At 36.6% G+C, this 20,267-nt stretch overlaps 1 protein-coding gene and 1 non-coding gene across 8 annotated transcripts in view; both read left to right on the top strand.

The window, feature by feature from the left end:
- PUM1 (pumilio RNA binding family member 1) overlaps positions 1-20,267 on the top strand; it is a 118,354-nt gene that overhangs the window by 71,602 nt on the left and 26,485 nt on the right. For 4 of the 7 annotated variants that reach the window (XM_054571877.1, XM_054571874.1, XM_054571875.1 and 1 more), the window contains 6 exons: positions 994-1,098; positions 5,462-5,613; positions 10,610-10,748; positions 12,036-12,179; positions 13,019-13,315; positions 14,395-14,631. In XM_054571877.1, the coding sequence (XP_054427852.1) occupies positions 994-1,098; positions 5,462-5,613; positions 10,610-10,748; positions 12,036-12,179; positions 13,019-13,315; positions 14,395-14,631 (1,074 nt within the window). The remainder of the gene's footprint in view (positions 1-993; positions 1,099-5,461; positions 5,614-10,609; positions 10,749-12,035; positions 12,180-13,018; positions 13,316-14,394; positions 14,632-20,267) is intronic. The other 3 variants (XM_054571878.1, XM_054571876.1, XM_054571873.1) reach the window with 1 other exon arrangement.
- Positions 10,861-10,938, top strand: LOC129069542 (small nucleolar RNA SNORD103/SNORD85). Its single transcript, XR_008529036.1, has one exon. It is a non-coding gene; the product is annotated as a small nucleolar RNA SNORD103/SNORD85 (small nucleolar RNA).

The raw sequence follows: 20,267 nt of genomic DNA, 5'->3' as shown, positions 1-20,267 counted from the left end.
GCACACCTTCCAGACCTTAACTGATGAGATTTCTTAGCATCTAGCTATTGGTGCTCTACCTCAGCTCTTCCAGGATTTACAGTATTTACTACTGTGGTGACTAGCATCAACTCTGTTGGTACAATTGAATGAAATCGATTAAATAACAGTAGTTTTGTCCATACTGGGGATGTACAGACTTTGAATGTATCAACTTCTCTTATTAAGCAAGTAGTACCAATAAATCCATTTTCCCAGTGGCATGCATTTTAAAAGCATTCTATATAAAGACTTGTTTTTAAAGTAGTTTTCCCTTCTATAGCAATTGATTTGCTGTGCATATTTTTGTCTTACTGCCTAGATGACCCCCATCCCTGGCATTTTTATGGTCTCTGAAACAAAGTGTTATTTAACAAGCACAAGTAGAAGGTGGTTTTTTTTTTTCCCCTTTCCTTTCCTAATGTGTTAAAGTGGCACGATTGAATAGAAAGGAGATTGCCAATCACAGATTGTGATATGCTGTGGAAGAAAAGACTTGCTTCCAACCTAGATATATTAAGGCCAGGCATAGAGGCCTTTGTCTGGGTTTGGTATTTTATGCTTGTAGATAGTTGTCTTTATAAATACTCATACATTTTCTTTGAGAAAAACTGCTTGGAAAATTGTATTAAATGGTAATAAGCTCTTCCCTTCATTCTTCTACAGCGTCTTTTATATTGCTTTGTTTTAGCTTGTTACAGCTTTAATTCTCTTTCAGAAATTGTGCTGAATTTAAAACTGCAAAATAGTTTTAATTGTAATTTTTTAACAAAGGTTAAAAAAAAACAAAAGATAAATGTCACCATAATCTTTAGTATAGAGATCATTTATTTAAAAATTTTTTTCTTTAGTTTCTACCTATCCTATCTTTATTTTTCCTCATCTACAGCCTGGAATGAATAGTCAAACTATGTAGGTATTTGATAGGGCTGTAGTTTTAGTCAAGTTTGTTTTTACTGACAGGTATGTTTTCAGCAGGTTTAGCTCCCGCTGCATTTGTCCCCAATCCATACATCATCAGCGCTGCTCCTCCAGGGACGGACCCCTACACAGCTGGATTGGCTGCAGCAGCGACACTAGGTGAGACATTCTGATGCATGATGGATTTTTCTCACCTGCTGAACATCGTTTATATTGGGCCTGTGTTCTTTGTATCCTTTCACAAAGTCCATACCTCCAGTGGGGATTTGTCCTGACTTCCACTGCCATCTCCCTGCCAGCTGGATAGCTCTGCTCAGCTGTAACCTCAGATTTGAATATGCCCAAAGGCTAACTGAATCAGCCACCTCCTGTATAGGTGTTTTTTTCCATGAAACCACCAGTATTTTGAAAATTTCTCCGCTTGCCCAGTTCTTCCTACTATCTCTAGCCTATCAAAGTTCAGGTCCTTATATGGTTTACCTAGACTTTTTCAGCTGTTCCTCCTACTAAATTTCCTTGCATCATCCCCCTCCTCTGTCTCCTAAAAATGTTTAAGAAAACTGTCTCAAGCATAAACCTTATCTCTTTATTCTTCTGTTTAAACCCTTCATTGCTTTCTGTCTTATGTAGCCTAATGTTTCATATGGTGGTTATCAAACATGGCTGATCATTATAACTTACTTGGGTGGTGATGGTGCTTTGTTCTTTGGAATCCATATTATCAATGGCTTGTACGTTGATGCCTTCACATGTGCACCACTTTCTCAACACCAGATTGGCTAGTATTTGCTCACACCATACATTCTAGCAATGCTAAACTGATTTTAGCTTATTGTAGGTACCATGGTGGTTTAGGTCTTGGTGTCTTTGGAACACTGTGGTCTCCCAAGTAAACTCTTCCTATTCTTTACCTGGGAAGCTCCTTAGTTGGCAATGCCACCTCTAGAAAGCCTTCCTTTGCTAATAACCCTTTTCTATTTTTTCTTTATTATTATTTTTTTGCATATATTTGCTTGTGGATGTATACATGAGTGGGTCGTCCCCCCCTGCTGCCCCTGCCCCCGAAACTGAACTCTTTCAAAGGCAGGCTCTTTTATATTATTTTACGCTGGCATAGTTGCTGCTACCATAGTGGGGTCATAAATGTATAGTAGATTGAATTCAACATTAGGGCAAACTAAATTTCTTCCAAAGTATTCTTGGGGACAGATCTTTCCAAGTCATATTAATCATGACTACATATCATTTTTAAGATTTCACTTATTATAAAGCATGTGATTTGCAATTATGAACTCAAATGCATTGTAGAAGTTCACATTATTTTCTTTAGAATTGTTGACATTTTGGCATGGGATGTGGTGGGAATATGTAATGCAGTTCCCCTGCTCACCCATGGCCTTTGGGGGAGAAATAGAAAGCTCTTCCTAAGAATGATCTTTGCAAACTACCATTAATATTTATTGAACCCTTATTAACTATTTTCCAGGCCTAATACTGAGGGTTTTTGCTTTGTGGGTTGCTACATGATAATTTTATAGGTTAGGAATTTGGGGCCCAGAGAGTTGTCTTGTTTGAGATCACATGTTTAAATGTAGAGTTGCGGGTTTGAATCAGCTCTGACTCAAAGCCCATGCATGCACTTCACTATACTATTGGGCTGGCCAAAAGAGTCTGTTTAGTGTTTTCCGTAAAATAAAAGACACGGCTTTCATTTTCACCCATAACTTTATTGATTTGGATATTTCGAGTGTGTCAGCTATCCCCCTCTATTGACTTCTAGTTTGAAGAGGCCAGGGGTGCTGAGAAACATTTCCCCGTGTATAAGACAGCCCCACAGCAAAAAATTACTTGGCTAGAATGTCAGTAGTGTCAAGAAATTTGCAAACCACTTCTTTAATGTTCAGTCAGTCATAACACCTCCATACACTGCACTAATCTTTTTTGCATTTCAGTTGCATTTTTACCCTTCTTGAAATAATAAAGCATACTATACCTAATGTGGTGTATCTTCTTCTTCTTCAATATTAAAATGGCTGCACAACAATTCACCAATTTTGATAAGTTTTTTTTAATGCATGCTGATATGACAGCTGTCATAGTACAATATAACAAAATTGTTTTGAACAAAGTTAAAGACAACTTGGCACTACTAGAGCCATCGTATGGAAAAAACTAAACGAACTTTTTGACCAGCCTAATATCTATGTTATCTTAAAATATCTTTTCGGTACTTTCTTTCCTCTACTAACTTACTATGTTATTTGAAACAGAAAACTTGTCTCAGTTCTCCCTGACTTTCAGTCCTCACTGAGATCACAGTTTGGTGATAAGAATCTTGCTTTTTTGACTCATTAGCTAAACCAGACTGAGAATGACTTTAAGTGCTTTCATGCAGAACTGGACTGTTAAATACCCAAACTGTGAAACTACATTCTTATGGAGTGTCAGTCATGCAGGAATTGAAACAGACACCCTGATGAATCAAGTTCAAGTAATGATGCACTCTGGGGTATTTTCCTAAACTCAGTCATAGGCCACACGAGCGGGAAAAGTAGTAGGAATGTCAGTTAAACAAAATACAGAGGTCAGTTCAGATGCTTATGGTAACAACAGTCAGTGCCCCGTAGAGGTTTGCTTTGTTGGCTTTTGGGGGGACCTTGGGGATATTATTGCAGGTTGCAACCTAACCTTTCAAGGAAGGTGTGGGAACACCCTAACATGTGTTACACCTATTTTGCATGTGAGGAAACTAAGGCATAGAGTCTTTGTAGTGTTTCTTACTTCATTCTTTTCTTTAAATGGCCAAAACCACTTTTCTTTATAAATACTAACCATATGAGTTTGGGGGCCAGTCACTCTCTTTATCTTGTAGGTATGGCTTTTGATAAAAATGTTTTAACCCATTTGTTTTTTATAGTAGTATTGCTGAATTATAACATGGCTTTTGTAGGCAGTTGTGGTGTTTCACAGTGGGGCACCATTATAAACAGTGCTTCCGGTTCTTGGCTGAGCCCACTGGTACAGAAAATGCCAAATTAGAAATGTCAGAACAATGTAATTTGACTTATTTGTGTTTTAGAAGCTTAAAACAGAAAAGACAGAGCAATTTATTTTGTCTATTAATGAAGTATGTGTTACTATAGGGTTAATGTTAGAATAACTATATTTGAAACAGCTCTTTGGAACTCCACTGTAAGGTGTGGTTATTAATCAAGTTGTAAATATTTTAAACTCTGTTCTTTAAGAAAGTTCTAATTGGAGATGTGTTCAAGCGGACTTGAGGAGCTGGCTTTGAGCCTTTGTCTTGGTTGGCAAGTAGGCAGCCCTGATATTTCTTGCTACCTGCTTCAGAGAATTCTGTGGTTTAGATTTCTCCCACATCTAGGTTGCTGCCTGTATAGCTCAGTTACTTCCCTATTACCTACTCTGTGGCAAAGGCTGCAGCTGCAGCTGTTGCAAAAGAAAGTGAACAGATAATTCAGTTTAAAGCAGAAAGCCTAGTTGTGTTCAGGAGCCTGAGCAGGTCTTTAAGAAGTTAAGGTGTTATATTTTTTGTTTTTATTTATTTTCAACTTTGACTTAAATTTAAAATTTCATATATCAATGTCTGGCTGTAGTTGTGTTGAGTGCCTTTTGTGACACTTTAAAAATAGAAATAGGAAAACTAAACCTCTCAGAAACTGAGCAGTGGAGGGTCAGTGGAGTGTCTGGGGCTTGCTTTCAGAAGGCTGATGGATTTTCATGCTTTTGGAGTTGATGAAGCACCAGGACCACTGTTCCTATTAATCACCTCTGGTGCCATCCTTACTGTTGAAAGCAGAGTACAACTTAATTTTTTGTTTTTTTCCATCACTTTAGGCACATAAACTCTACATTCATTTCCCTTGTAACAACACTTTTTCTGTATCTTTCCTATATCCTTTCTTTCTTGGGGAAAGGCATGCCTTTGCTTTCTTCCTGACTAAAGCTAATTCCTCCTTGTAGTCTTTTTTTAAAATTTTATTTATTTACTTTTAGAGAGAGGGGAAGGGAGGGAGAAAAACAACAATATGTGAGAGATACACGATCTATATTGCCTCTCATATGTCTCCTAACTTGGGACCTGGCTCACAACCCAGGCATGTGCCCTGACTGGGAAACGAACCAGTGACTTTTCAGTTGCCAGGGTGAATCCACTCAATCCATTGAGTCAAACCAGCCATGCCTCCATGTATTCTTAAACCCACTCCTTCCTGCCTCTATGAGTTATGCTCCTTTTTGCTCTGTCCAGTGTTCCCTCCTTCATTGGCTTCTTTCTCTAGGGTTGGAGTACATTACTGACTTCAGAAGACTTTGGTGTAGGGATCATGTATAATATTTTTTATTTAAAAACATAGAATTAATGATTAACTAGAATGAATCGCTGTATTTTTAAATTAATATTTTACAGGAGGATCTGCTGAATCAGGTGTAGTCTTTGGAAACCCAGAGATGAGTCTTACCAATCTAAACTTTTTTTCCCCCTTTCTCTTGCTGTTTTTAGGCCCGGCTGTGGTCCCTCACCAGTACTATGGAGTTACTCCCTGGGGCGTCTACCCTGCCAGTCTATTTCAGCAGCAAGCTGCTGCGGCTGCTGCGGCCACAAATTCTGCTAACCAGCAGACCACCCCCCAGGCTCAGCAAGGGCAGCAGCAGGTAAATGTTAACAAAATTTATCCTGTATAAGTGTGCATTTTAGTTACATGTAATTAAAAGGTATTGTTGGTCCAAATAGAGAACACTGAATGGGCGAGTTCCCTCTCATGCTTGTATCTGAGTTCAGGCTCAGACTTAGCTATGCTTATTAATCCCATTTATGAATCAGGTTCATGGTCAGTGTAACTAGTCAGTGTAAATAATGATATTATACAATTTATATGTAAGAAAACTGCTTAGAGAAGTGTCCAGTGAAGGATACATCATTAGCAAGAGTCAAAGTATCATAGTGATAGTAAATTTTCTTTTTGCAATACTGCAGTTAACTGCTAAGCACCATTCTCAGATCACCTCTGTCTCTCTTAACAGATAGCTTGCTACGAAAGAGGGAAGTACTGGTTCTTAAGACTGTTAAATTATAATATCTATTGGGTTGCATATAGATCTTAAACCTATTATGTCTGTTTTAATTTATAGTAATAAGAACTTTTAAATTGAGTTGGGAAAGGATAATAAAATTTAAAACTGAGTATGTTTTATATTATTTTATTTTTCCTCACCTGAGGACATGCTTAGAGGGGCAGGAAGGGAGAAGGAAAGGGGGAAACATTGGTTGCCTCTCACAAGGCTGCTACTGGGATGGAACCTGCAACCCAGGCATGTACTCTGACCAGGAATCAAACCTGGGACCTTTTGGTTTACAGGATGACGCTAACCAACTGAGCCACATCAGCCAGGGCTGTCTTTTTAATTTAAATAGACCATTTTCTCCTCTGTACTAGAATAATACCTATTGCTGAGTATTGTGGTGAACTGGAAAACTCAAAACCAAATCACATATTATTTTTAATATAAGAAGAAACCAATATTAATGCTTGGTATCTGTTATTGTAGCATTATTTAATGAAGTTTTTATAAAATGGAATATTCTGTTCACATGGTTTTATATCCTGCTTTTACAGTTTTCCATGTTATTTAACATTTACTGGTTAAATTTAAATCCATCAAAGAATATTGTATACTTTTTGACCAATCCATTATTATTCGATATTTAACTTAGCGATAATTTGGTGTTTTAAATAACACTGATAAATATGCTTTGCACAAGTCCTTTGCAAATTATTACCATGGGCTAAATTCCTAGATGTGGATTTTTTTCTCTACGTAAAATAATTGAGTATTTAAGCTTCTGATACGTACTATCAAATTAAACTTGCTTTTGAGGTGAAACACCATGCTCATATATATATTTTTATGATATAATCCAAACAAAAATCCTCTGCTTTTTATCATTCTCAAAAAAAGGTATGTTTATTTCTTTAGATTTCACTAAATTATAGGAAAACACAGGTTTTGAAATTCCAGCTAGTTTATCTTGGGCCAGTGTTTCTATAGTAAGATAAATTTTGGGAAGCTAATGCCTGATTTTCTTTGCAATAGATAAAATTCTACTATCAAGTATGTAAGGGAATTCAGCAGAGAATTTGTTAACAGAAAGAAAGGGTGATCCCTATTAATTAATTTCTTCATAGCTACTCTTTGTAGATAGTCTGTATTTATTTGTGATGATCTTTGTGTTTAAATGGCTGCCAAATCCTAATGGATTTGAAAGACTAAAGTAATTGCTGTGTTTTAAAATTAGTTCTGATAGGGTGAGCAACAAAGATAGTAATAAGTACTTCTTTTTGAAAACCTTCTCTTTAAAGCTAAGTGCTCTATGTATAATGTTTTCTTTTTAACTTACTTTGATTCTATAGATTATATGAGTCTCCATCATAAGATTGAAGAAATGGAGTATGTGTGCCTAGGATAACACAAATATTCAGTTGTTAAGATTTAAACACAAGTCTATAATTTCACAGTTCGTGCTGTTTTCTGACCGTATTGTGATGTCTGGAGTTATGTAAAACTGCGATCTGGTTTTTCTTCAACCATCAACTGGTTGCAACTAGGGAAAATTGTATGACTTTTCTGCATATAGATTCCTTAGCTATAAAATGAGCATGATAATCATTTGCAATTCAGAGTTGTTTGTCCTCTACAATTATAAATCCTACTATGAAAAAGTTATTAGCCTTATTTTTAATAAGCAGCCATATTTTAGTCCTAATGTTATTTTTGTGTCAGTTTTGGTTTCATTTATTTTCAGAAAATACAATTTTTCTTGGTGAACTCTTTTGTCATAATCATTGAAGTGAGAGGCTCTTTCTAAACTTTGCTTTTGGCCTTTTTGGACTGTATGTTTTACTGGAAAGCATTTGTTGTGTTCTAGGTACACTGTTCCAAATCTAATTGCTAGAACTCAGCAAAGTCAGCAAAGTCCATCCATTCCACTTAGTTCTGATTTCTTTTTTATCCATTTTGAAGGTTCCTTTGACACCTCATAGATTTTTTTTCTTTTCTATTTTAAAATACTTGTTTAAAAAAAAAGAAAAGAAAAATCCTGAGTGTTGCGTTGAATACAAGCACAGATAGCATTTTGAGAGAGGAGAGCTTAGAGTGGTTTCTGAACTTTCTAGATTAGGGGAGACTGTAGATATGGATTCTATCAAGCATGGTGAACCGTGGAAGGATGAATAATTATTACTTAAAATACCCCATGGAATATCTGATTGCTTATTAAATATTATTAAATTTCAAACACTGTTTAAATTGGTACCTTTGAAATTACAACAACAGCTTTTGTATAATGAAGATAGGTAGTAAACTAACTCCTTCGATGGTGTTTTACAAGTAGATTTTTCAGACATTTTTGAATGATTTTATTAGATGCTAAAATATTAATTGTGAAATTTTATATATGTTTTCATAAAACCCAGACTTGTTACTTATTGATGAAATTAAAATATATGAGTATTGGCAGCTGACTTAGGAACTTTTATTTATCAACAAAGTACTGTATCGATTTCTAGAGAGTATACCATACTGAAACCTGCTGCTTCTCATTAATACAGGATTTGGTAGTCTTGGACCACCTTTTTCTTCAGACCCCTTGTTCACTCCTCTGGCCCCTGAGCTTTTGTACAACTCCTAACCAAACATTAGCATAGTTTATTATGTGCAATGAAAACGATGCTTGCATAGATGTTTTCTAGTTCTCCAGTAGTTTTGAACTGTTAGCATTTGCCATATCTCTGTACATGCTGTTTACTTTTCCCAAAGTGAAACTCTTCTGTGTTGCTGGTTAGGCATCTTCTAAGTCGTGGCCCACTCACTCACCTTGCCTGATAGTTTTATAGTAATTAGCTATTGGTTACTAATTAGCTCCTATGTACTAGGTATGTGCCTTGCAGACAGTAATTCTCATACTTTCAACACATTTGCAAGATAAGCTGTTACTCTTACTATAGTTACAAATAAGGAAATAAGAGACTTTGGGTAAATTAAGTGTCATCACATCTCTTCTTGCCATTATAGACAGTATTGTTCAATTTATGCTCATTTAATAAATATTTAATTGATTCCTAGTGGTGTTTCTCGTAAGTTTTTTTACCAAATGGTACCAAGAATAATCTGTACCCAGGCTCTTGACCACATGTCTAACTGTTAAAAATAGCGGAATGATAATGAAAGTGATCTGATAAGCACTTTGCCTTTGAAAACATTGCAAAATGTATTTGTTTATAAACTTTGGTCTGTGGACCTTGCATTTTTACTTGCTGTAGTATATAGATTCTTCAGAATATTCAGGATAAGATGATCTCTGAGTTTCATCTAGCGTCTTGATATCTGTGTTTCATTAATAAAAAGTAAATCCGCCCTGGCTGGTGTGGCTGAGTGGATTGAGCAACAGACTGCGACTGAAAAGTTCGTTGGTTAGATTCACAGTCAGGGCACTTGCCTGGGTTGTGGGCCAGGTCTCCAGTTGGGGGCATGTGAGAGGCAATCAGTCGATGTATCGCTCACACATAGATGTTTCCCCCCCACGTCAATGTTTCTCTCCTCTTTTTCCCTCCGTTCCCCTCTCTCTAAAAATAAGTAAGTAAAATCTTTTAAAAAAAATTAAAAAGTAAACCCTTTATTACAGTGGCAGAACTGGTATTTTGCACTAAAATGTCAGTGTTTTTGACTAATACTCATTTCCATTTAGATAGCTGTGTGTTTGTGGAATTTATGAGAGGAGAAATAGAAATAGGTCAGAAGCCTCCTAAATTCAATCTGGTGAGCTCACTTGGGCTTTGATGAATGGGAATAGTGTTGTAGGGTAGAGAAGATGTTCTCATATTCCATAAAGAAAATCTATCAATAGCTTCCTTTGTGTGTTGTTTTTTGTCACGGATATTTTAACTTAATTTTGAGGGTAAATTATCTTCATTTTATCTAAATCCTCCACTCCCCAACTCCATCATACTCTTTTTCTTCACTCACCTTTTTGTCAGAGCCAGTGACATTATATTATAGAGTTACTGTTTATTGTCTGTCTCATTTACAGAATAAAAGCTCCAAGATGGCAAGGGTTTTGTTTTTCTCATTCTTTGCATTATTCCTAGTACCTGCCAGATGGTAGGCATTAAAAGCATTTGATTAATGAATGAATCATCACTTTTATATGCCTTTGGCTGCTTTATAAAGGTAATATGTTTAAACCAAGAGTGGTAGAATGAATTTCATTATATGAAATGTTACTTGAATTTTTACCCTAACAGCTATGACATATAATAAATGCCATTATAGGAAAAATGTTTTTACAACCACCAGTTCTTAAAAGTCGACTCAACACAGACAACAACAGTATAGTGGTTGCCAGATGGAAGGGGGTTGGGGGGTTAGTAAAAGGTGAAGGGGGTTAAATATATGGTGACAGAAGATTTGGCTTTGGGTGGTAGGTACACAATGCAATATAAGATGATGTATCATAGAATTGTACACTTGAAACCTATATAATTTTATTAAACAATGTCACCCCAATAAATTTAAAAAAGTCAACCCAGCTTAAGCCTGTGGAGGGTTATATATCTAATGAGAAGAAAGTAGTTGATTTATTTCTGTCTCCCAGGTTCTCCGTGGAGGAGCCAGCCAGCGTCCTTTGACCCCAAATCAGAATCAGCAGGGACAGCAAACAGATCCACTAGTGGCAGCTGCAGCAGTGAATTCTGCCCTTGCTTTTGGACAAGGACTGGCTGCAGGCATGCCAGGTGAGGCTGCATTGTTGTTCCTATACTTTGAGGGGAAAAAAGTTGGCTTGTTGGGAGAGATTCAGAGAATGGGCGGTGCTTTTAGCTCGCCTAGGCTTGTCATGATTTGGGAACTGGCAAGGATGACATATACTTGCCCTCACTTAGATCACATTTCGTTGATGAGAGCACCTAATTGTTCTGAGCCAGTCTTAATCTTAATATAGTGGAGATACGCACATCTTCACACATTGCTTAGAATGTGCTATTTTTGTTGGTATGATCTATTTTCTCCTTCAGGATTTGGGATAGATTACTCCAAGGCTTTAGTATCTATGCTGATGTTTTTGAATAGCATTAATAGGAAGAAATTCCTGGTATTTCTTGATAGTGTCTTCCCTTACATTTCTGGGATCGCTTCTGAACCAAGAGTAGAGATGCTTTGGGCCTGCTTATGTATGATTAATATATATCTTGAATATATGTTATTTTAGCTCACTGTCACCTGGTCCTGTTTTCATGGACTGGATATAGTTTGAGGTTCTTCCTTTGAAGCAGGTCTTTATGAGACCTCAGCCTAAGTTTTATGTATCTTACTGACTGTGGAGCATAGCCAAATTAACTGATTCATTTATGAATTTAGTACATTTAACTTGAATTATTTGTTTTGTTAGTTACTAAGCATTTATGTTTTACTGAGAAGTCAGCTGTAATTTCTTACATGGGTCAGTAGGATTTGGAGATTTCCATCTCATGGCATTAAAAGATCCTGTTAATTGAAGCCTGTCTGTGTTTTTCTTGCTGACTTGCAGCGTATTTATGCTTAGATTAATATGTGGTATGGAAGTACTATGATTATTGTAATCATTTGTACCCTCTGTTATTTGTATAATCAAGAAAACATTAAAAAATTCTCAGTGTATGATTGCTGGTGATAAACCTGGGTTAGCACTTTGAAGAGTATAGGTATTTTCTGTCATGCCAAATTTCCTTTCTAACACCTAGTGCATGATAAATAACACTAGTCTTAGTTTGTCATATATCATGCTAGATCTTTCACATTCATCTTTTAGCTTAATCTTCACAAGAACTTAATGGGGGCAGGTATTATTATTATCCTCATTTTATAGATGAGGAAATGGATAATTAGAGATTCAGGGTCATACAGCTATGTAAGTGTTGATGCCAGCATATACATCTAGGTCTGTCTGTACCCAGAGGTGAGTTTGTGACTATTTATAATGTGCTGGTGCCCAGGAGACATTTGTTAGTTTTATATATACTTATATGTTTGCTTGTTATTCCTAGGTTACCCGGTCTTGGCTCCTGCTGCTTACTATGACCAAACTGGAGCCCTCGTCGTGAACACAGGAGCGAGAAATGGCCTTGGAGCTCCTGTACGACTTGTAGCTCCTGCCCCAGTCATCATTAGTTCCTCAGCCGCACAAGCAGGTGAGCTTCCGTCAGAGATCTAAAAGGGTGATGAATGACATTCTTAAACTATGTGGAAATGCATTTTATTTGACAGTTTTCAATATAACAATTCTACCCTGTAATATTTCAAAGGGAATCAGAAGCAGAAAATCACATCAATAGATTCTGATTTTGTTGATGGCCTATATCAGTTGGTTAGCAGCAAGGACTTATTCCACTGCAAACCTAGGAGGTTAGATTACTTATATAAAATGGTACCATTGGCAGAAGTTCAAGGTTAATTTCACAGACATCCATGTCATTATTTGAAAATAATGTAGGTTTTTTTCTGTTTTTGTTTTTGGTTGTTTTTGCAGGGGCAGGGGTGGGAAGTGGGAGAGGAATAGAGACGTGACAGAACAATAAATTTTGGTTGGGAGCGGTAGCAGATATGATTTTAAGCTTTATGTAATTAGGAATAATAGTGGGAAGATCTAGAAGAGAGCAACATGCTTAAATGTCTTAGGAATTTATGGGACTTAATATATGATTGACAGTGGTTCTGAAAAAAAAGTCTTCAACATAGATATTTGTAAAACATGAGATTTTGGGAAATAGTTATATTTAAAATGGATATATTTGATATTTGTACCTGTTTTAAGCTACAGACTCTTTAAAGTTAGCAATTCAAAGTAGAAATAGAAAATAAAACTTCAGATGAAGGGATCAAAGACAGGTCTGTATAGTTCTTTATAAGGTTTGTGTCACTTTGAAAAGATACAGCAGAATTAAAAGATTTTTCAAAAAAAGATAACAACGTAGTTTGGAAATGTGGCCAATCCCTTGTAAAGCTCAGTGGTTTGCTTTCTTCTTTGTAGCTGTTGCAGCGGCCGCAGCTTCAGCAAATGGAGCAGCCGGTGGTCTTGCTGGAACAACAAACGGACCATTTCGCCCTTTAGGCACCCAGCAGCCTCAACCCCAGCCCCAGCAGCAGCCCAGTAACAACCTGGCATCCAGCTCTTTCTATGGCAACAACTCTCTGAGCAGCAATTCCCAGAGCAGCTCCCTCTTCTCTCAGGGCTCTGCCCAGCCTGCCAACACATCCTTGGGATTTGGAAGTAGCAGTTCTCTTGGCGCCACCCTGGGATCAGCCCTTGGAGGGTTTGGAACAGCAGGTAGAAATCAGACTGATGTGCTGTTAAAACTGAATTTTAATTATTTTTGCAATCTTTATGGAACACTGACAATGCATGGAACCATGGACAGATACCACAGGCAGATCTGGACCGAGCCCCGTGGGAATCCAGCCGTCCCACATATCTCTGAGATGATGGACTATTAAAGTCAAGATACACAGTTGGGGCCTGTTTCAGGTTTACACTCGTGTTGCTGCTTATTTGTATCTCAAAGTCAGTTTGTCACAGGGATTAGAAAAGCAGGGGAGATTTTTGCAGGCATTGGGGAGAACATGGAGGGAAACATAGAAATGTGAATGTTAAAAACAGGGAGGACAACTTACCAAAGATCACAGGGTAGTGGACTCCACAATCTCCAGGCCTTAAAAAGTCATGAGTTTTCTGCAGTCTCTTGAGAAGAATTAAGGTGGATATTATGGAAAAATGGGAGGAAGGAAATTAGATCAAGATATTTTTAACATTTTGATGGGAGAAAAAATCAGGAAAGCAATAAGGGAAACAATGGGATAACTACAGTGTTTGTAAAACAGTGTGATGTCAAAAAGAAGGGCGTGTTTGAGAGAAGGTATCTTACATTGGAATTGGGGTCTAGTAATAACTCTTGATTGAACAAACCTATTGAGAAAACAGGCTTTCATATATGTCTTGTGTATGGGGCAATACCCCATTTACACATCTGTTTTCTGTACTCCATTTTTCTACTAGAACTTTTGGGTTGATGAAAGGCATTCTTTTTAGCCCATTTTCTTTCACCTTTTCCATAGCTTATGTGGCCGTCAGAGCTTTTTAACCCACCCCACCCCATAATATATGACACAAAGGGAAGGTAAATTTGGCATATGTGTAATGGTTTGAACAAAAGTTTCATGTTAACCTGAGCCATGTCCTCTTTATTACCTTACCTGCCCCTAGAACTGCCACATGAACAATTAGGGTCGTCTCTGCTGACAAATTTGCAGTGGTAAGGAGTCTGGATCAAAGTGTTAGGAACAGGTCACTGGGCTTGTTCGTCAAAGAACAGGCCTGTTCTTATCTGCATTGTTTTAATTCCATTTTAGTTGCAAACTCCAACACTGGCAGTGGCTCCCGCCGTGACTCCCTGACTGGCAGCAGTGACCTTTATAAGAGGACATCGAGCAGCTTGACCCCCATTGGACACAGTTTTTATAACGGCCTTAGCTTTTCCTCCTCTCCTGGACCCGTGGGCATGCCTCTCCCTAGTCAGGGACCAGGACATTCACAGACACCACCTCCTTCCCTCTCTTCACATGGATCCTCTTCAAGCTTAAACCTGGGTAAGAACCATTACTCTACCACCACCTTGAACTCTAGAAATCTCTTGCCACTGATGCCATTAGATGTACTTTGCATATGCAAAGGACAGTCCCTTTATCCTGGAAGTGTCCTGGGTGTTCTGTGCCTTCCTTGAGTACCTCACGTTATTTAGGCTGTACCTAGATAGCATAGCAGTTTTGGATTTATTAAAGTTTGGGTGTATCTCCTGTATATTCACTTCAGCTTTAGTACAAACATCTTGTTCTTTGGCTACATGTGAGACTCTTTCATTATAAACACAGTACAGATTTATTTTGAGTAAAGCTGGGAAACAGAGACATATAGAAAAAGAATGTATTCAACTAGTATTTCCACTGAAATAATACCGTGATTATTATTTTGCCTTATTTGTCAGACTTCTCCCCATGTATACATTTAACAGCTTTTTCACATAAAGCATTTTACTTCAAAAAGTTTTGCGAGATCCTTAAAAATATATTTGTATATATATTTTTAAACTGTATAGCATGCTGATGAGTAATAGGTGTGTATTTCCCAATTGTATGTTATGTATGGGATTTTAAAATGTTACCATCTAGATCCTAGAAGGAGGAGGATAAAGAGGCTCCTGTAAGCAGCAGACTGTAAGAATGTAAAAACACTTGTTTCACTTTCAGTGGCAAATTTATAAATCTTTGAAGGGATAGGAGATGGTGTACACTATTTTCCCCCCAGTTTTTTTTTTTTTTAATCAGGTTTGGATTTTGAAGCACTGGTTTATTTATTAGATGGCAGAAGTAGAAGCATAGAATTAGAATAACCATATAATTTATCATGCAGCCCAGAACACTTTTCAGAGTGAGTTGGGGATGCTGTTAATTATTATTCCATGATGACAGGCCTAAATTTGGACTGCTCTGGGAAAAATGATCACATATGGCCACTTTGTCTAGAAGATTCTGTTTTTTTCTTAATCTTCTATTTGTTGTTACTATTTTTTTTTTAGACTTTATTTTTTTAGAGCACTTTTAGGTTCTTAGCAAAATTGAGTGGAAAGTACAGAGATTTCCCCTGTACCCTCTGCCCCACAGATTTGTAGCCTTCCCCAAAATCAATATCCCCCACCAGAGTGGTACCTTTATTTGTTAAAATTAATGAACCTACATTCATGCATCATTATCATCCAGAGGCTGTAGTTTACATGGACTTTTTTTACTTTTTAACCAGCAAGGTTAAAAGTGGCTTTACGGACTCAGAAATAGGAACTGACTATAAATGAATAGTATTCTTTCATTTGGAAAGACAAAGACTTAGAAATGACTTATAAAAATAAATAAGACTTGAAGGGGATAGGGTGATACAGTTGTCCTAGAACTAATCATGCTATCTCTGAATTTGAGAGATGAGTTTTGAGGCAACATTATCTATATAAGTAGATATATACACGTGTGTGTGTGTGTGTGTGTGTGTGTGTGTGTGCATCCTGAAATTTCATGCAGCAAGAACTGTATAGTTGTATAACTCATTGTCTCAGGTTATATATGGGCATTACTTTACAAAAGTTGGAGAGACCTTAAAGATTGCTAAATCCATATCAGGTATCTAAGAGGATCGAGTACATTGCACAAAAGTGTTTTCTAGTGACAGAATGCCTTGCTTTAAAGACTGAGGGTTAATGCAGAATCATAAGGAATAGATGAAAGTACCAGTTCAGCATGTAGGTGGTAGGAACTAACATTTATTGACTAGTTATTACCTGATACTACAAATGGTTTTGGGTGCTGTTATATAAAACTGGAAGGTACCATATTATGCCTACGATACGGAAGTGAGGAAACTGACCTAAATATCTTGCCTTAGGTCTACTCATATCTGAACAGATTTAGTGTCAAACCTTTTTGACTCTAAAGCAGCAATTATCAGTGTATATCATGTCACATGATGTATCCAGGTTATCTTTTAAACCAGTGCATTATCAGGTGCAGTAATCTTACCTTTTAAATTCCTCAGTTTAAATATTTTAACTGTGTCAGCTCTTACTGAGTACTAAACAGACTCAATGTCTAAGGTCAGACGGTCTTGCAGGTCAGATGGTCTCTATAGTGAATATTTAACTCTACTCTTGAAAATAAGATGTTATTTAGAAAAATAGGTGGCAGGCCAGATTTGTGCTGTGGGCTGTAGCTTGTCAACCCCTGAACTAAAAGCTGTGGCTCTTGGTGCTGGAAAATGGAGCTGGAAACATTCCTTGCATGCATGGTGCCTTTCCTCTTTCCAATGTGTTAGCAGTTTAATGAAATACTTCCTTATTCTTAATTCATGCTCCCTCTGTGAAGTAGGAAAAACTATTGGTATGAGTTATTTCTTAGTGACCCTTACTTTCTGCCTAGTTGTATTTTTAACATACCTCCCCCTTTAAAAAATTTACCTCATTTAACCAATGTAGTCGTATGTATTTGTATTGGGCTTGCATTGCTGCATGTCCACCAAAATCATACATATTATTCTTGAGGAACTTTGTATTTTGATTGCTTAGAGCTTTGCTTTAGCTTAGTCTCCTTTAGAAAAGAGTTCTTGTATGCTTTAGTCTTAAAGGTGTGGTACTTGGTTTCTACCAGTGTCCATACGAAGGCTCTAAAGACATTTTGGTCCAAGAAACTTAAGATTCCTTTACTAAGTATATATTCGGCCACACCTAATATAGCTTCTACTATTAATACTACTTTACTGCTGCCACGAGCTGTCAGTTCTTGGATCACTAACAACCATACTAAACACTTACTCATCGCATTAAATACTCAAATGGCCATTCTACACAGGGAAACTTGAACTCAGCGTGGTTTCGTGACTTCCACAATACCACACAGCTAGTAAATGTTTGAATGGACATTCCAGTCTGTATCTCTGTTATCCCACTGTGGATCTTTTTCTCCATGGTACTGTTTTCACACTTCCCCTCAGTAGTCAGATATATATTAGGATGTTCTCAGAAATATTGTTGACCTGATTAGTTATTTTTCTCTCCTTATTTATTCAGCAATCACTTGTTGAGTGCCTACTTAAAACTTTTCAGTGCTTTTTCCATTACCCATTATTTAAATACCAAACTTTTAAAAACAACTTTAAACAACTTCGAGTTATATGTCACCATAAAATTATATCGTAAAAGTCATTTCCAGTGTATAATTCAATGATTTTTAGTAACTTTCTGAATTGTGCAACCATCATCGTAAATCAGTTGTAGGATATTTCCATCCCCTCAGTAAGATTCCTCATGACCATTTATAGTTAATCCCCATTCATACCACTAATCTTCCTGTTTTTAAATTTGCCTTTTCTGGACGTTTCATATAAATAAAACCATACAATTATGTTGATCTCTTTTGTTTGGCATCTCTTCCTTCTCATGTGTTTGAAATTTCGTCCTTGATATAATGTGTATCAGTAGTTTGTTTCATTTCCTGAATTGTCTTCAATTTTATGGTGTACCACATTTTGTCTTACCACTCCCAGTTGGAGGAACTTTGTTGGTTATGGTTTTTGGCTATTAGAAATTATGCTGCTATGAATATTTGTATGCAAGTCTTTCTGTGGCCTCATGGTTTCATTTTTCTACGAGTAGAATTGCTGAATTGTATGTTGTTTTTATGTTAAACTTTATGAGAAACTGCCAGACTTTTTCCCAATTTAGTGTACCATTTTACATTCCCATAAGCGGTGTGTGAGGATTTCTGTAGTTTTAATTTCCATTTCCCTAATGACTAACGGTGTTGAGCATCTTCTCATGTGCTTATTAATCACTCACATATCTGGTGAAATTTCTGCTCCTGTTTTTTGTCCATTTTTTTTGATTCAGGTTGTTTGTCTTTTTATTATTGAATTGTAAGAGCTTTGTATATGTTCTGGATACAAATCCTTCACCAGATACATGTTTTTGCATATGTCATCTTCTGCTCTTTTGCTTGTCTTTCCATTTTTTTAAATGTTGTCTTTGGAAGTTCAATAATTTTTTATTTTAATGAGGTCCAGTTTATTGTACTTTCTGGTATAAAATTCTGTGGCCAGCTCAACGTCTTAAAAGATTTTCTTACATGTTTTGCTCTAAAAGGTTTATTGTTTTAGTTCTTATATTTATGTGTATGATTTTTTTGGTTAAATTAGTTATTGTGTGAGGTGATGGTTCATTTTTTTGCATGCATCGTTTTCCCCCAGCAAACTTTTGAGATGTTCAGTGTACATGTCTTATGTGTCTTTTGTTAACTTTGTTCACTGGTGTGAGTTGAATTGTATTCTAGGTTTATTTTTGGATTCTTCCTTGCTTGTTTATAGAAATACAATTGATATTTGTATATTGATCTTGTATTCTGCAAATTTGCTGTATTTATTTATTAATTCTAATAGTTTTGGATGGTTCCTTAGGATTTCCTATATATAGGATCATATCACTTGTGAATAAAGACAGTTTTCCAATCTTGATGCCTTTTATTTCTTCTTCTTGCCTGATTTCACTGGCTAGAACCTCCACTACTGTGTTAAATAGAACAGGTGAAGAGCACACATCCTTGCCTTGTCCCTGACCCTGGGAATACAGTGTTCCTCTTTTACTTTTAAGTGTGATCATTGTAGGTTTTTCATAGATTTTTTTTTTTTATTAGGTTTAGTTCCCCTCTATACCAAGTTTAAGAGTTATGTCTGAATGAGTTTTGGATTTTGTTAAATGCTTTTTCTATGCTTATTGATGATCATGTGGTTTTTATCCTTTATTCTATGAATATGGCATGGTACATTGTTTTTTGGATGTTAATCCAATTCCAGGGATAAGTCCTACTTGGCATTGATTTGGTTTGTAAATGTTTCGATTGAGGATTTTTGCATCTATATTCATGAAGGATATCTGTTATTTTCCTTTCTTGTGATATCTTTGTTTGACTTGTTACGGTGATATTGACCTTATAACATAGGTTGGAATAGCTTCTGTTTTCTGGAAGATTTTGTGAAGTATTGGTATTATTTTTTCACACATTTGATACACTTCGACAGTAAAGCCATCCTAGATTGGGTGTTTACTAGTGAGAAGATTTTAAATTGCTAGTTAAATTTCTTTACGTTGTATATGTTCAGATTTTTCATTTCTTCTTCGGTGGTTTGTGACTTTCTAGGAATTGGTCTTTTTCATCTAAATTGTCAAATTCGTTGGCATAGGGTGGTAATTTTTTAAAACGTGAAATCTTTCTCCCACTTTGCCAGTCTTTCCCTTCCATCTCTCCCATACATAACTGTATATATATGCATATGCTAAAATTTTTATGACCCTAAGCAAGGCAGGTGTTGCAAATATTTATTTCACTTGGCTTAATATGTTTATTTCTGCCCTGGCCGGGTGGCTCAGTTGGCTGGAGTGTTGTCCCCATACACGAAAGAGGTTGTGAGTTTGATTGCCAGTCAGGGCACATACCTAGGTTGTGGGTTTGATCTCCAGTTGAGGCATGTACGGGAGGCAACTGATTGATGTGTCTATCCTTCTCCCTTCTCCATCGCCTTTCCTCCCTCCTTCTCTAAAAGCAATAAACATATCCTTAGGTGAAAATTTTTTAAAAAATTTAAAAAATGTTATACTTCTCAATTTAAAAGTATTCTTTTTAAAGTTATTAATATT

This window comes from Pteronotus mesoamericanus, unplaced genomic scaffold (genome assembly GCF_021234165.1).
Source record: "Pteronotus mesoamericanus isolate MK-2021 breed Mesoamerican mustached bat unplaced genomic scaffold, CSHL_Meso_final contig_221, whole genome shotgun sequence".
NCBI classification, from domain to species: domain Eukaryota; kingdom Metazoa; phylum Chordata; class Mammalia; order Chiroptera; family Mormoopidae; genus Pteronotus; species Pteronotus mesoamericanus.
The sequence above is the reverse complement of the archived record's forward strand: the minus strand, read 5'-3'. Positions and strand labels throughout refer to the sequence as shown.